Below are 17,170 nucleotides of genomic sequence, written 5' to 3' on the forward strand. Positions count from 1 at the left end.
TCTTGCACTCATGTATTTTGTTTGATTAATTTTTTTTTGGCTCATGATGGGTGGATAGTGGGCTCTTAGATTCTCGATTAAGTATCAATTATGGCATCCCACTTTGTAACGCAGAAGGGTATTGCTTGATGCATATGCTGCATTAACCTTGCACAAAGGAAACGTAATTGAGGAAAAATTATTTTTAAATTCAGATAAATCAATAGTCATAAAGGTAAAGAGGAACAAATGGAATTAGAATGGTGATGAATATCAACCTAACAAATAGCTTTATATATATGACAAGTAGCAGTTACAGAACAAAATTTAATATATAGAGGATTGATCAAGACACTAATAATTTTCAATTAAGATGTGATAATAAAGAGAGCTCCAAACATATTTTGCAGTCAGTTTTTGGTGATAGCATCCTTGGCAGACTCTAGGGTGGATGCCACAGAAGCTGCGGCATTAGACAAGACACCGCCACTAGTGTTCAAATTTTCCTTGGGATGGGACTGGTGAACCACCTGCACATTCCTAATCTCTGCGCCTTGCCCTGCCGATGACCGGTAATCTATTGTTTCAACCTTTTTCTCCACATCACCTTGTGCATTTTTAGTCACTACCTCCTGAAACAAGTGTAAAAGTTAATGAAAGAAAGAGAAAACAAGTAATAAATTGCTTGAAAATAACATAATTATACATACCCTTCTAGCTTGTGCATTCATGTTGGAGTTCACGGTGATCAATTTGATTAGGCTTAAACTTGAATAGAAATGGTTTATATAAGTATTAAAATGGCTTTATTTTGTTTCTAGTTTCCAGGAGGGTAAACCATTCATTAATTGGTCTTCAAGGGACGATTAGTTAGCCTGAGGAGGAGGCCCTTGTCTCATGTAAACTTCTCCACATGTCCCCCTATATTTGTTTTATATAAAAAGAATGAGGCTGATGCTGGGAATTAAAATATCCATCAACAAAAAATCACGAAAGAAAAAAAGGGAGCAAATGTCAATTGAAACTAATAATATCCAGAGTCAAAAATAGCTATAATGTTATATTTTATAGCAAGTTGCCCTCCATATAATGCACATTCGCAAGAACAAACAAACACAAGAATTAGTGGCCCTCATTTTATTTCCAACCTCAGCCTTAGATTAGCCTTCTTGTTTGTATTTTTCCTGTTCAAGCCATGCAAATAAATCTGACAAAGTAGCAACGAACAGAAAATCTGAAAATGGACAGAAAAATGGAAAAAACAAAATTGCCTGTGAAATCACTCTAAAAAAATTAATTCATGGTTTTCATTATATGAGACTGAGAACAATATACACAACATTTGAATAATATTATCAAGCAAATGGGGAAAATATCAAATATTATTTCTTCATTAGCAGACAACATTGCCTTTGCAAACTATGCTCGGGCCAACTATAGCCCATTGAATCCATCACTTGAGTTATCTATGCAAAATCAAAAGGGAACATAGATATTGTTAGAAAATTAATTCAGCAAACCATACAAACAGAGTTATTCACAACTAATATGGCATGCAAATGGTTCAATAATAATGAAAATAACAATAATCAGAAAAAATTTAGAGTAGCCTGTTAGATTATAGATTGAAGCATGTTGATTTTCAGACATATTCTTAAAGAGCAAATCATTGCATTTTTGTTGAAATGGATTAGTCAAAATTATTGTCAGGCAAACCAGAAAAATTTTCTAAACAAAACTTCCTTTATAGACCAACAAATGAAAATTTGGCTTATTGATTTAGGTCTGTTTTCTATGATTTTAAATGGAGTTAAGTTTACACAACTTGTGTTAAAGTTGTTTCATCTAATGGTCAATCTTCTAGTACTAACTATGATTTTAAGTGCCTTGCCTAATAATGTTTATCGTATATTTACCATACCAAAACTGCTCGAGTTATGGGATGTGATACTTAAGAAAAAGACTTGAAAAGATGTTCTATTGAAAAATGTTCTGATTTTCAAATGGTTGATAGAAAAGTGTGTCTGATCAAATTCATAATTTTGAAAACATTATTTTTGACATGAAAATTAAAGGGATTTCAATTCATTAATCTATTTTGGTTACATCTCTTATTAAAAAATTAGCACCAACTTTGTACTATTTTATGACTCAAGGAGGCTTGAATATCAATCGTAACAACTAAACCAACTAGCCAAAATAATTATTAGACACTAAACTTCTGATCCAAAATGTTTAACCCAAGTTAATAATAATATCATATCAATAAAAGAGATAAATGTCAAATTTGTGTATAAGCCAACCAACCACGGAAACCTATCAAATATGTAAAAAGGGAATATGTTTGTTAGAATTAATACATAGTAATATTTGTGATAGTAATAATGTTTTGACTCATGTTGGTAAGAGATATTTTATAACATTTATTGATAAATTTTCTAAATTTTGTTATGTTTATTTAATTAATTTTAAAAATAAATTGTTCGATAAATTTAAAGTTTATAAAGTAGAAGTTGAAAATCAATTAGAATGAAAAATAACAATTTTGCTTTTTGATAGAGGTGATGAGTACTATTTTAATGAAATGAATGAATTTTGTGAATTACATAGTTTATTCATCGAGTAACTCCTCAATACCCAACTCAATCTAATGGAATAGCTGAAAGAAAAAATTGGACTTAATGGACATGGTTAATGCTATGTTGCTCAATTCAGGCTTACCCAATAATTTGTGGGGTGGGGCTTTATACTCTGCAGGCCTTATTTAAATAGAATTCTTGATAAAAATTATAGTAAAACACCATATGAATTATGGAATAATAAGAAGCCCTCAATGAAATATTTCAAAGTGTGGGATTGTTTAACTAAGGTTAATATCCCTATCACTAAGAAAGAAAAATAAATCATAAAATTGTTGATTGTGCTTTTGTTAGATATTCTTTGAATAGCAATTCTTATCGATTTTTAATATTAAATTCTGATATTCATGAGATTTATAACAATATTATTGTGGAATCCAAAGATGCATATTCCTTTGAAAAAATATTTCCTATGAAAAATGTTCTATCTAAACCTATTGAATGATAACATGAATTTATATGAACCTATGAGTAAGAGAAGTAGGAAAGCTAAAGATTTTGGTATTGATTTTTACACTTTCTTGCTTGAAAATGACCTTAAAACTTATAATGATACTATAATTTCTATTGATGCTCCTTTTCGTTAAGAAGCAATAAAAGATGAGATGGATTCACTTACTTCTAATAACTTGGGTTTTGTTTGATCTTTCACCTAGTTGCAAAACAATTGGGCATAAAAAGATTTTTAGGAAAAAATGAGAGAAAAATTTAAAGCTAGGCCAGTTGTTAAAGGTTTTAAACAAGGAATGGATTTCTTTGATACTTGTGCACTAGTTTCTAAAATTACTACAATTAAACTTTTAATTGCTTTAGCTTTTATACACAAGCTAGATATTCACCAAATGAATGTTAAGATGGCATTTTTAAATGGTGAATTAGAATATGAAATCTATATGGATCAACCAAAAGGTTGCATAGCACTAGAACAAAAGAGAAAAGTGTGTAAGCTTGAAAAATTTTTGTGTAGTCTGAAACGAGCCCCTAAACAATGACTTGAAAAGTTTGATAAAGTTAGCTATCTGATGTTTTTCACATTACCATTGTTGGTAAATGTGTTTAATAAATTTGGTGATACTTATATTATTCTATACTTGTATGTTGATGATATTTTAATTTTTGTAGTAATATCCAAGTTATCAATGCAATAAAATCATTCTTATTTAGTAATTTTGATATGAAGGATCTAGGTCAAGTTGATGCTTCTTTTTGGAAAGAAGTAATAAAAGATGAGATAGATTCACTTATCTCTAATAAAACTTGAGTTTTGTCTAATCTTCTATAAGACAATTGGGTGTAAATGGAATTTTAGGAAAAAATAAGAATTGATAGATCCATAGGAAAATTTAAAGCTAAGCTAGTTACTAATAGTTTTAAATAAGGAGTAGATTTCTTTGAGACTTATGCATTAGTTTCTAAAATTACTACAATTAAACTTTTAATTGCTTTAGTTTCTATACACAAGATAGATATCTAGATGTTAAGACGGCATTTTTAAATAGTGAATTAGAAGATGAAATTTATATGGATCAACCAAAATGTGTAAGCTTATAAAATCCTTGTATAGTATGAAACAAGCCCCTAAACAATTACGTAAAAAAATTGATAAAGTTATGCTATTTGATAGTTTTCACATTAATATTGTTGATAAATGTGTTTACTTTAAGAAATTTAGTGACGCTTATGCTATTCTATGCTTGTGCGTTGATGATATTTTAATATTTAGTAGTAATGTCCAAGTTATCAGTGCAATAAAATAATTCTTATCTAATAAATTTGATATGAAGAATCTAGGTATAGTTGATGTTATTTTAAGTATTAAATTATTGAAAAAATATTATAGCGTTGCTTTAATTTTCTATATTTATACTCTAAAGCATCCCATAACTCGAGCAGTTTTAGTATAGCTAAATAATACAATAAATGTTATCAAACAAAGCACTTAAAATTTCACCATGGCATAAGATATCTTTATCAGCGAAATCATCATTAGTACTAAAATAAGGTACCATTAAATGAAATAATTAAACATTCTTTTTCACCATAAAATATGGTACCTATAAAACTAGTTTGTAATGGATATGTAATTAGAAAGACATCTTCAGATTGGACAATATCAGTAAGTCACAAGGGATGACCCACTGCAATGGACATCGGTAGCTTCAGAAAGCCTTTGCCTTGGCGACAATGCTGTGATGCTAGTAGCGTCAACATCCAAGTTTACAATGCATTTTCGCTTCTGAAAATCTGAATTCATCTTTTCCTCTGACGAAGCCTCAACAATGGGACTTAATGCATCTTTCTGCTGAAGGGATACCATGGCTTGAGCTTCTGCAACAACTGATGGATTATCATCTGTAGCGTACAGAATTTTTTTTATTGCTGCAACAACCTGTAGAGAAGAAACATTATATCACCGGTTAGCACTTTGTGATAGCCAATTCAACAATATTATCTGGTTCTGATTTTTTCCAAATTGTTGAACAGTACAGTTGATTTTTCAATCTCAGGACACTGGCACAAAATCTCGATATCTCTCAGCTTTGCAAAGTAGAAGTCTCTCTCCTTCTCAAGATTATCCACTGACAGCTTCAATTCTGTGATCTGCATATCAAGCAATATTAGCGTCTAGACAACATCCTTAAAGAAGTGCATTCAGTTGTTCAATAATTCATACCTGTTCATCATATGCAGCCACTGGACTAGGAGGTGGTTTTGAAGCCTTTACAGATTGACTTGTAGAGTTCACAGAGGACACGTCATTCCTTTTAGCACTGTGGGAGGACTGTGCTTTGGGGACAGCTGTTGAACTCTTGGCTGAAGGTTGAGATGGTGGACATTTCTTGCTTGCTTCTTTTCCTCCCTTGCTTGCCTCTCTTCTTTCCATTGGACTGTAACTGACCACCAAAGTACATAAGTAAATTCAAACAGAAGTTATGTCTATTCTAGCACAACAGGAAAGGCTTAACTTATCCAGAAATATATTACTCTATTTATCAGAATTGTACACACAAGTAAGATCAGAAACGAAGTCAACACAAATTTCAAGAGGAGAATAGACAAGTTGTATACTGCATTGTAAAGCTTCCAGCAGCAGGGAGAAAACTTTCTAGAATTTATGTAACTTGTTACCAATTCTGCATTTCCTGATATGAGTCTACTAAGTACGGACAAGACAAGCGAACTGAAAAATCTTCTAGGTGTATATATATTGCAGTGAGAAATCTTTGCGGATCACAAAAATTAAAAAGAAATGTACATGAAGTTTTCTTTTAGGGTTGGAAAACAATACATAATAGTTAGATAAAAGACAAAAGGACAAGAAAAGAAGAGAAACTGCCACCAGAGTTAGTAGGGGTTGGCTCCTTGTCTTGTTCCTTACTTAACTATTAAACTTGGACTTAAGATGCCCAGTAAGGCACAGTTCAGGCATTTCAAATTCCTAGTATCCAAGAACGGCAAAGAGATGCTTCTTATTTGATTAAACAAATAAATGGAAATCTACAGCACAAAATTAAAAAATTGCACGATTTGAAAGAGGCTATTAGAGTGAAAAAGGCTTTGAATTGACCAAGAACAAAGAAACTTCAACAGAAATGAAGTTCTACCAGGACTGGTATATTCAAGATACTGCCATATAGTGACAAATTTGACTGAACAAATCAACTGAATATAAATCGAAACAGCAGAGCAAACGAAACACAGTAATGAGAAATTCTACCAAGAAACAATAGATCTTACTTCGTATCTCAGTTCAGCAAATGAAGTAAAGTAAAAGAAGGTTAAATACAATCACAAATACCAAAAATAAAGGAAAAAAAAATAAAAAGAAAAGGCCATTAGAGTGAAAATTACTTGAGAGTACCTCCATTAACAGAATCGCAGTAACGCTTCATCCACTATATGAACTCCAAATTATCAAGCGGCCTTCGTTTTGTAAGATTTTCACTTCGATGTGCTGAAATTCCCCAAATAACACAACCAAATTCCAAAATCAATGTAAAAAATTAAAAAAAAATAAAAACAAAAATCATGCCACAAAAAAGTAATCGATAAACCTAAAAATTGAATTAGAAGGGAACAGAACCAGATATGCATATAAATGCCACAAACCTTGGAGATCTTGAGTTTATTGAAGACATCTTGAAGGACCTTGTAGTTCTGGATCATTTCGTATTCGTTTTTAGCGTCGAAATTGACCTTGTGCATAGCCACTATCCCTGGATGAACCGAGTCCATTAGCTGGCAATGAACGGCACCAGTGCAGGCCTAAAATTGACAGATCCAGAACAAGTCAGAGAGAAAATTTTCACTGCAACAGATAAACTATAGCAAAAAAGAAAGAAAACTAAGTGCAGACCTCTTCGACTTTGGAGAGATTGAGATGGGGAGTGGAGTTGATCCACGAGAGGATCTCCGATCTGCCGACGAAAGACGCCGAATCCATCATCCCGATTTTCGTGGCCATATCTGACTTCCGATTTTTCTGTTTTGAGTATAGGCTTCCAAATATCTGCCTTCGAGAGAGGGAGACAATGGACGCTCTTTGTCTCGGGAAGACTGAACAGAGACGGAGAAACGGGGAGAATTTAAAATGCGAGAAGAGCGGGCTCTTTTTCAATTCAAAATGGTCTGGCACGCTGGCTCCTTTGGGAGATGGGTCAGGGCCTCAATTGAAGGCTCGCGAGTCCAATTCTACTACAGCCCCAAATTTAAATCGGCAAGTATGAGTCTATTCCCATGCAGAGATGAGAGATCACAGTTTGGTCATCATTTAGGTAGCCTTTTTCTTAAAAAAAAAAATAATAATAATAATAATAAATAATTTTGGAACAAAGCAAATGCTAGCATATCATGTAATCTCACTAATAATTAATAAAATTCAATTCAATCAATTTTTTTAATAGAATTCACTGCTTTTAGTCCAACAAACTTCTCAATTGGTCAATAATTAAAACAACCCAGTTACTAATATGGTATGGGCCAAGTCCAAAATTAGCAAGGTGGAAGATTAGTCACAAAAAATATCACACAATTACAACACAAACATGGAGACAAATAACCACCTATAACAAGTTAAAATGATACATACATCTCTCTCTCTCTCTCTCTCTCTCTCTCTCTCTACAATTATTACTCATTAGTGGCCATACAAGTGTGGTGAGGATGATGAGGATGGGATTTTTTCCAGGACTTGTAGCACCTCTTTCATTGTTGGCCTTTTTTGTGGGATTGGAGAAGCACAACTGTAACCTAACTTGAAGCAAGCCAGCACGGCATCCTCTTTCCCATCCACATCAGCTCGAATCGCCACATCCGCCATCCTTATAGCTCGATTTTTATCATCAACTGCAAGCCCATTATATCCTTGGCCCAACTCATCCACAACTATAGCCTTCCCGGTTAGTAGCTCTAGTAATATAACCCCAAAAGAATAGACATCCCACTTTGGGTTGGGTTTGAGGCTTCTCAGCAACTCCGGAGCATGGTAAGGAGATAGACCTCCTATCGAGCTTGGACTTGGGCTTGGACTCGGCCCAAGTGAGAAGTCCTGGAAGCTGTCTCGCGAGGCTGTAGACCTTTTGCTTCCAAAGTTTCGGGTTGATCCGCAGGATTTACAACTCGAATCACCGGTCACGAGCCTCTCAAGCCCAAAATCTCCAACCCTTGGCTCCATATCAGAACCCAAAAGAATATTACTGGGCTTCAAGTTTCCATGCACATGCTTCTTGTCGTGGAGGAACGACAGGCCACGGGCCACCCCTTTGGCAATCTTGAGCCGGGCCTCCCATGGTAGATGGCAAGGTGAAGAGCCCACTTTCCCTAAACATGCATCAGGCGCAAATTAGCGGAGTAGATGGTTACTAGTCACTTAAAATTTAAAAAGAAAAATATAACAAAGGCCAATCGCTTTCTGTGGGAGGGAGAGAGCTGTTCTGGAACTCCGGGTAACGTATATCGCTATCGAACGCCGTGAGGTAAACGATAACAAATACGACCACATTATCAGGCAGTTGACTCCCTCCCATGCATTAAAAACAAAGGGTTCAGTTGTACCTACTCCACCGTCAAATAATCCAGTCCATGGCTCACGCTAGTAGACATAATAATAACATACTAACGTGCGCACACATAAAGACGATGGAGAAAAGAAGAGGGAACTCACTGTAACGAGCATTGGCGAGGCTGCCATTGGGGACGAAATCATAGATGATGAGCTTCTCATCGACCCCCCAATAGAAGCCCCGTATTCGAACTAGATTTGGGTGCACCAACTTGGCTATGACACGGACCTGTGTCTCGAAGTCCCTGAACCGCTCTACGTGGCTCTCACCTATTCTACGAACCGCAAGTGCAGTCCCATCTTCGAGAATGGCCTTGTACATTATGCTTGAGCCAGTTGCGCCCAGTATATATGCTGATGCTTTGAGCAAAGTTTCAAGCTCGAGCTGTTTTTCGCCGTCAACCGTTACTAGTGTGCCTCCTTTGTTTTGTTCCTGCTCTTGCGGCCGTTGATTTTCAAGACTTCTAGGGTCGTCGTCGTCGTTGTCAGAACTTGTGGAATCGGATTCTTCTTCGTTATCTCCTCTCTTGCGTAAACACGACCATCTTGTGAACCCTCTTGATTCTGAGGAGGAAGATGACCAGGTGTCCTCCTTTGCAGTATTGGCCTCTTTCTTGAGTGTGGTTTCGACGTTTTTCCTTTTCTTTAAGTGGTACACATAGAAGAAAATCATGCCAAGAATTGCAGCCCCTGCAATGTCGCCAACTACGATTCCTATGATGGTCCCTCCCCTAAGCCCTCGAGACCCGGCTGCTTGACCTGGTGGGGTGGTTTCTGGGCTAGAGGCTATTGTTTTTGGAATTGCAGCGATTGCCGGAGGAGAAGTAGAGGAAGAGACATTTGGAAGAGAGGATGGCGGAGAAAGAATTGGACAAGGGTTTCTTAATGGCTCGCCGCAGAGATCAGGATTCCCAATAAAAGAATTCACTTTCTGATTCAAGAAAATGCTAGAATCTGGAATTTCTCCAGACAGATTATTGAATGAAATATCAATAGTGGCATTACCAGGGATTTGTGAAGCGAATTCTGTTGGAATTGGCCCAGAGAGCTTGTTATAAGAGATGTTCAAGTACTGGAGACTGCTACCACCAAAACCTTGAGGCAGAGATCCATTGATGAGATTCGAAGAAAGATCTAAGACTTGAACCGCTCGAAAGCCAATGGGCAGACCACCAAAGAAGTAATTGTTGTTCAAAGAAACAGTAGTTAGATTATGGAGGGTAGGAAGACTGGAGGGTAAGGTTCCCGCCAAGGCATTGTCAGACAGGTTAAGAAACTCAAGATTCTGCAAGGTTCCTATAGTCTCTGGCAACTCGCCAGAGATCATATTATTAGACAAATCAAGAGAGCGAAGTTGGGATGCGTTGAAAAGGGAAAAAGGCAAAGACCCATTGAGAGAATTGTTGGACAGATCAAGATTTTGGAGGTGTTGTATCATACCAAGATCGGAAGGGATTGAACCAAGAAGCTGAGAATTTGGGAGAGACAAACCAGTGACACGATTGAAAGAAGCATCTATTCCCGGAGCTCCACATGTAACTCCATTCCAGGAACACGGAGTCTCATCGAAGTAGTTCCAGCTCTTGAGAACACGGAGAGGGTCACCGATAATAGAGAACTTGAAAGAAAGCAAGAGAATACCATCTGTGTTGAGCCCAAAAGATTGGACTACAAGAAGTAAAAGAATGAGTGCAAGAATTGTCCACCATAAATGAAGGCTAATCCTTTGGGAATTCATGATTTCTCAGAATAATCCCACATCTCTCCTAAGAAAAAATACACCGGGAAACAGAGAGAGAGAGAGAGAGAGAGAGAGAGAGAGAGCCAAGAGGTGCAAATGAGATTTTATGAACCCATGTGAAGAATAGTAGTTAAAAAATAGGAACTGTGCCAGTGGATACTGAGATACACAGCTCAACAAACCAAACTTCTTACCACCTAAAATGCCCTGCTGGGCAACTCTGCAGGAATAAATTAGATTAAAAGTTCACTTTACATGAATAATTGCTCTCACCATCGTTTTGATCTCTCTCTCTTACTTCACCATCCTTGTGCTCTCATTTAAGAAACAGGAAATGGGGACAAGAATAGCATCTTTACTAGCAGACATCCATGTGGAGTTACAAGTTATAGTACTATCTCTGCTAGATTGACTTCACAAATCCCTGTTGTTTTATTATTATACTGTTTTTGGTAACATGTTCTTAGGTGAAAACTAGGTCAATTAATGGACTTCAGGATTTTAGGCTAATTTCTTCACCAATATTGGTAATTTTTAATAGACAAAATTTAGAAAAGAAAATAATAAATGGCAATTTAAGTTGTTGAATAATAGAAAAATGCGAGGGAAAACTGAAAGTAAATTACCATTTAACTGGGCACAGTATGAGTGGCAGCATCATTGTAATGGGTGGTCCAAGATGGCCCTTATTACTAATATCATAGCATCACATCATCATTATTGGATTTATGAATTATGAGGATGATTGTTAGTCTTCATTCATTGATCCACCGCTTGAAATTTGACTACCAAATATATGGGTGTGTATATTATCAGCAGTGATGCTAAATACTCCAAGGTGAGCCCACAAATAATGGACCTCCTAATATAGAGAAATTAAAAGAAAAAATAGAAAAGAATGAAGAATTTTAATTATTTTTTGATGGACCAGCAATAATCAAGCCACAATGGTGTTTAGGTGGTTTGATGATGGAGACAAATTGATATCAAAGATTTTTGCTCGCATTAAATTTTCAAGTGCAAAATGTACATCAACTGCAATTTTTGTCCATTATACTGTAGCAGGGCAGCGAGAATCATGAAGAGACTTCACTTTCCAGGGATTTAAAATTGGAAACTCCAGCAGTTCAAAAAAAATATTGGAAATTACTCTCTTTTTTAGTAAATTAACTATTAAACACAATTCAAGTAGGTTTGATTTATAAATCAAAGTAAACATCCTCTAAATTTACGTACAGACTTTATTAATATTAAGTTAAAATTCATTGATTTAAATTCAGAAACTTTAATTAATAATAATAATAATAATATCCGATTCCATTAAAATATTCTGTCTAAACAAGTTTTGACGGTGGAAAAAATTAAGCGGACCACCATTGCTGAAAATATTGTAGACCTGTATGTGAAATTCCAATACAGGCTGTAGATTTGCCATTGGCTTTATTGTCAAGAAGCCATGTTTGATCCACTGCAAATATTGGCTTCTTACTCTTGTACTCATACTGACTTCCTGTTGTTTCTTACTTTTCCTTCTTGTCGTGGTTTGCATTTGGAAAAGGAAAAAAAAATACCACAAACAATGCCTTGGACAATAGAGATTTTTGCAGACCTACTCATGAATTCTAGAATATTAGATCTAAGCACACATGGGAATGCACTATCTCAAGTCTGGAACCTATCATCATGATCTCATTCTTTTTTCTTCTTTCTGTTTTTTTAAGTTTTTTATGATGTTCGTGGCAGCTTTACTTCTCTCCTTATTATTAAGAAAACAATTAAGAAGCTAGACTATTAATTAATTAATGTTAATGACGCTAAAGATCTAAGGTTTGCTACTCAGTTCAATACATGTGCCAAGATTAGGAAAGTCTCACTTTCTTTCTTTCTGACTCCTTTATTAAAATAACAAAGCTCTTTTTTTTTTTCCTTTTTCTTTTTAATGGTGTAATTTATACTGCAAATATATATGTATAGCACTAGGTCAGAAAGTTAAAACAGAGAAAAAGTCATAACCAAGAGTTAAACTGAATATCACGTAATTTGAATTAATTACATTGAACAAAATAAGACTGAAATAATTTAATCTGAGCAAAAGAATGCTCGAACTGATGAGATTGAACAAACATAAAGAGATATCAAAATAAGTGTGGATGTTTATCCAATGAACTGAGCATCATTCATACTGAGTATCAATAATTCGAATAAACAACTAGGATAGATTTATAAGAGAGAGTCTCAGAATAGCAACAAAGTATCTGAAAATTTCACAATTAGTCACAATAACTCTTTAACCCACAATCTATAAATATAAGAATCAAGATACGTTTATTTTGCTAAATTTTCTATTGAAGCATTCTATAATTCAACTTTTCATTCTCGATCAAATCTCTAACTCGAGTATCAGAGTGGTTGGCCAATAGGTCATTGATCTCATAATTTTCTTTGCTTACAGACTGATTTAGCATCTTAACTAGATTTTGATAACTCACTACAGCATCATATAAAAAACTCTTGAATCTTAATTTCAATGTGATTTCTCATATCTCACAATACTATGACAATATGCAGAAAATTCAATGCTTATATTAAGCTATTTGTCATCACTTCTTTTAAAATCCCCCATCTTTTCTGCATGGAAAGGAAGGTGATAAAAAATATACGTGGTAAAAAAGCTACAAATAAGTAAAGCCTTAGCCTTTTTCTTTATGTCAAAAGTAGGTAACGGCAGCTAATACAGACAAGTAAGAAGTGGGAGTTGGCCCATCAACCTACAAGAAGTCTACAAGAAGTAAATGTTGGAGGGGTCAAAACTGGATCACCATAGCCAACCATCAGAATTTTAGCAACATTTTTAATCATCCATAAAACGACCCACATTTTCAATACAATAACAATTTCATATGTCGTTTTGCCATCTAGAGGGTGTAGAGAGGGGGAAATTTCAGGCTGTGTAATTTGTAGTGAATAGACTCCATTTCAGGGGTTGCTTGCAAGAAGCAGCTTTCGTCTTTGCTCAGCCCCAGAGGAGTGGATCATGTCCCCCTCCTCTTGTCATGGGCAAGTCAATAAAAAGTCAGAAGCTACAGCACTAGAATTTTAGCTCCAAGTTGATCAACTAACAATTTGGATACTCCCTTCTCTTGCAAGGTAAATGCAACACAAGTCACATAATTTTAGGGCAAAACCACACTAGCACATTGAACCAATTCATTGGAATTGTGCACACACCAAATTCTACCTTTCCAATGACTTCTCTTAGAGGAAAAACAAACAAGGAGTAGACAAAATGGATATCATAATTAACAAATGGGATGTTTCTGTTTCCTAATTTTGCCTATCTTTTCCATCTGAAATCTGCCAAATTATAGTTTGATATCTAATAATGATCATTAACAGCTCAAATTTGATTGGTGAAGATAGAACAAAATTTCCAACTGTTTCGTGAGAAGCCATTAATTTGGGGGGCAGACAAGATTAGACAGGATAAGGATTGAGCTAACAAGGTAAAATAATAATTCAAGAAGCTGCATAATAGAGGTTTAGTAAGAGAAAAGCAGGGCCATGAATACAAAGATTGTTTGATGGTACATTTTTCTTGTGGTGGGGTATTGGGAGTCTACTTTTGCTGTCTTAGGGAACCCATTCCTTTGGCTGATGGATGGGCACCTCAAAAAGACTCAACTTTATGATCTTATTCACATTAAAAAAAAAAGATGGTTGAATGATTATCGTCAAAAAGGCTTTACAATGGGCTGTGACTGCACGTTGTTTGCCACCACTTAAGTACTCCTCTAATTTCTAAAGCCAGAAAGAGAGAGCTAGATAGGAAATGGTTCAAGCTTTGTTTAATGGGTCTACCCCGTAAAATCAGAGGAAACTGACTTGGACTAGCTTTATTATAACCATTAACCTTACAATAACCGAGGTTTTGAGCTGCTTTTTAAATTGTTATAGAATGCTTATCTTCGTCTAATTGAATAATGAAAGATATATTATTTATTTAATAGATAGTTATACTTTTTAAATCTCTATTTAATATTGTAGAATTTATTTTTAAAATTATAAAAATTTAAATTTTATTTAAAATTAAATTAAAAAATAATAATGCACATAAATGTTATGTTCTTTTTTACAAAAACATCATTAAATTTAATTGAATTTTACAATAATATTTATACTATATATAAATGTAGGAAGGAGAAACATTTACTTTGTCAAAAATATCATTTATTTTTTAAATTAAATATATTTATATTTTTATTACTTAAATTAATTTTAATATTTATATAAATCTAAAATTCTTAATTTAGACTTTATATAAATTTAAAATTATTAGTTCTATTTAACTTTAATTAAATATAAAATTTTATAAAAACTAATTAACTAAAATAAGAAATTCATAGGTAAAAAAAAAAAAAAAGTTAATCTATATATGTATATATGAAGGGAGGGACATTCGGATTTTCAAAAATATCCATAGCAATATAACAATGAAGGATTAAATTTATTTGGCTATGTAAGTTAAAAATTAATTATAATAATAAATAATTAAATTTAATTAGTTATTAAAAATTAAAAGAACTAAATTTAATTGTTTATGTAATTTAAAATTAACTATAATAATAAATAATTTATTGAAAACTAAAATTAATTTTTAAAATGGGTAGGATTCTCTTTATATTATTAATGATATTAAAAAATTAAAAAAAAATTAATTAAACTATAAAATTGTTGGAAAAGAAAAAAAAAGTTTTTTGAAAAAAATAAAATCATTGAAAAAATTAAAAAAAAAATCTTGTTGTACTAAAATTTTATTTTTAATTTATAAATATAATATATTTCGTAAATAATATTTTTTAAAAAAATAAAATTATTATAAAATTAAAAGAAAAAGAAATTATATATATATATATATATATATATATATATATATATATATATATATATATATATATATATATATATATATATATATATATATATATATATATAATCGGTACATTTTTATTTATGAAGTGAGATAATTTTTTAATAAAAAATAGTTTTAGTTTTTAAGATAATTAAAATTCTTATTTAAATAAAAAATTATTAATATTAATTTTTAAGTTAATTTATTATAATATTAATTTTAATTGTAATTTCGATATTATTATATGTTTAAGCATGCCCATGCATCACTTATAAATATATATCTATGTAGTTAAATACTAGGCATGATATATATTGCATTTTAAATTGATGAAGTGTTATGGGTGTTGGTTGTGGTAATTTGGAGCAATGTGTGTGCGTTGGCGTGCGTGTGGTATGGTATTGGATATGGACAGGACGGGTAGACATGGCTTGAAAGACACTCGCTGGGACCCAGTCCTTTATGGATAAGTTGGGGTAGACACGGTTTGAGAGACATTCGCTGGGACCCCGCATTTGGTTTATTAAGCGAAAGTCCTGCTTGAGAGACACTCGCTGGCAGAAGTTGGATTAAGACGGCTGTATAGGGGATCAACTCCCATATATGTATTGCTTGACAGTGTTGGGAGTGTGAGTGCTCCAAATTTGCCTTTTTGCTGTTATGATAATGAGTTGTATGAAAATTATGACGATGTTGCATTTCACATCACAGGGTGCATTAGCTTTAGATAGCTATAGAGATTATGGTTAAAATTGGTATTTTACTCTCTGAGTCGAACGCTCACTCTTGTTCATCTATTTTTCTAGGCTACAGGAGGATTATTTGTTGTGGCTAACATGCTCTTCTTCTTCGCAGGTCCATTAATAGTATTTAATATATTTTGTACAATTGAGTTAAATTTTAGACTCCACATGTGTTAGAAGTACTTATTTTTATTTTGGGTCTATATTATAAAAGTTATGTTGGACCTATAAAATTATTAATTGCATGCATGACTGGATGGGATGAGGGAGCTGAGCTCCTATTGAACTTTATGATATTATAAGTATGTGGAGGGTGAGCTGAGCTCTCCAATTTATTATACATTGTGTTTACAAGTCGGGTGAGTCAATGACTCCCCGTTGAACGGTCCATATTATGGTCGGACTCTGTCTGATTGAATTCTTGAAATTGGGCCCAAATGGGCCTTAGGATTGGGTTGAGGAATAGTTAGGCTTACACCTCGAGAGCTTTAGGCTGGCCTAGGTCCTAGTGTCAGTCCGGCTCATAGGTTGGGTCATGACAAATGTGGTATCAGAGCTTAGGCTCCAGATTCATAGGGAATATATGTCTAAAGTTTTAGGAAGAGTCTAATAGGAGTCGCATGCAGAGAATAGGGTCCACATTCGTCCTTACATTGTCATCTTTGCTTCTAGTTTTTGCTTTATATAATTGTGTGTAAATATGAGTCTATAGAGCTGTGTAACATGCCATTTTGAATTTTTGTGGGCTAATGCTGCTAAATTTCAGAAAAATGTATAGAAGTAGAAGAGCTGCCACTGCACCAGAATGGGATGTGCCAGACAACGTGTCAGCACAGGATGAGGTGCCTGCCCCGAGGAGGTGGGGTAGGAGACCTAGAGCTGCTCAAGTAGAAGAGCAGCCATCACCAGTTCAGAACCAGTCTTTTATGCCCCAGGGTCTTATGGACCCAATGGCAGCTACCTTAGCCGAATTGCAAAGAATCATCGATATTATGGCACAGTATATGGTCCACCCTCCCCAACAGCAGTAGCCCACCGCACCAAGAGGGGAACCTTATAAACAAATAATTAATTTCAAGAAGTTAGTGCCCGGTACTT

At 34.1% G+C, this 17,170-nt stretch overlaps 3 protein-coding genes across 3 annotated transcripts; all 3 read right to left on the reverse strand.

Moving 5' to 3' along the window:
• Positions 1 to 292: 292 nt before the first annotated feature.
• On the reverse strand, positions 293 to 726 carry LOC110645744 (uncharacterized). The gene is made up of 2 exons (XM_021798986.2): positions 690 to 726; positions 293 to 611 (listed from the first exon to the last, which is right to left on the reverse strand). Exons 1-2 carry the CDS (start codon positions 708 to 710, stop codon positions 390 to 392), a joined length of 243 nt encoding a protein of 80 aa, XP_021654678.1. The 5' UTR covers positions 711 to 726; the 3' UTR covers positions 293 to 389.
• Positions 727 to 4,539: 3,813 nt separating this feature from the next.
• LOC110645749 (microtubule-associated protein RP/EB family member 1C) lies at positions 4,540 to 7,397 on the reverse strand. Its single transcript, XM_058150196.1, is given in 7 exon segments — positions 4,540 to 5,007; positions 5,106 to 5,219; positions 5,293 to 5,512; positions 6,471 to 6,561; positions 6,564 to 6,573; positions 6,729 to 6,884; positions 6,976 to 7,397. Coding segments are annotated over 7 exon segments (975 nt in total). The 5' UTR covers positions 7,084 to 7,397; the 3' UTR covers positions 4,540 to 4,731.
• Positions 7,398 to 7,626: 229 nt separating this feature from the next.
• On the reverse strand, positions 7,627 to 10,757 carry LOC110645748 (probable LRR receptor-like serine/threonine-protein kinase At4g37250). The gene is made up of 2 exons (XM_021798989.2): positions 8,782 to 10,757; positions 7,627 to 8,438 (listed from the first exon to the last, which is right to left on the reverse strand). Exons 1-2 carry the CDS (start codon positions 10,415 to 10,417, stop codon positions 7,756 to 7,758), a joined length of 2,319 nt encoding a protein of 772 aa, XP_021654681.2. The 5' UTR covers positions 10,418 to 10,757; the 3' UTR covers positions 7,627 to 7,755.
• Between the last annotated feature and the right edge of the window lie 6,413 nt (positions 10,758 to 17,170).

This window comes from Hevea brasiliensis, chromosome 7 (genome assembly GCF_030052815.1).
Source record: "Hevea brasiliensis isolate MT/VB/25A 57/8 chromosome 7, ASM3005281v1, whole genome shotgun sequence".
Lineage (NCBI taxonomy): Eukaryota > Viridiplantae > Streptophyta > Magnoliopsida > Malpighiales > Euphorbiaceae > Hevea > Hevea brasiliensis.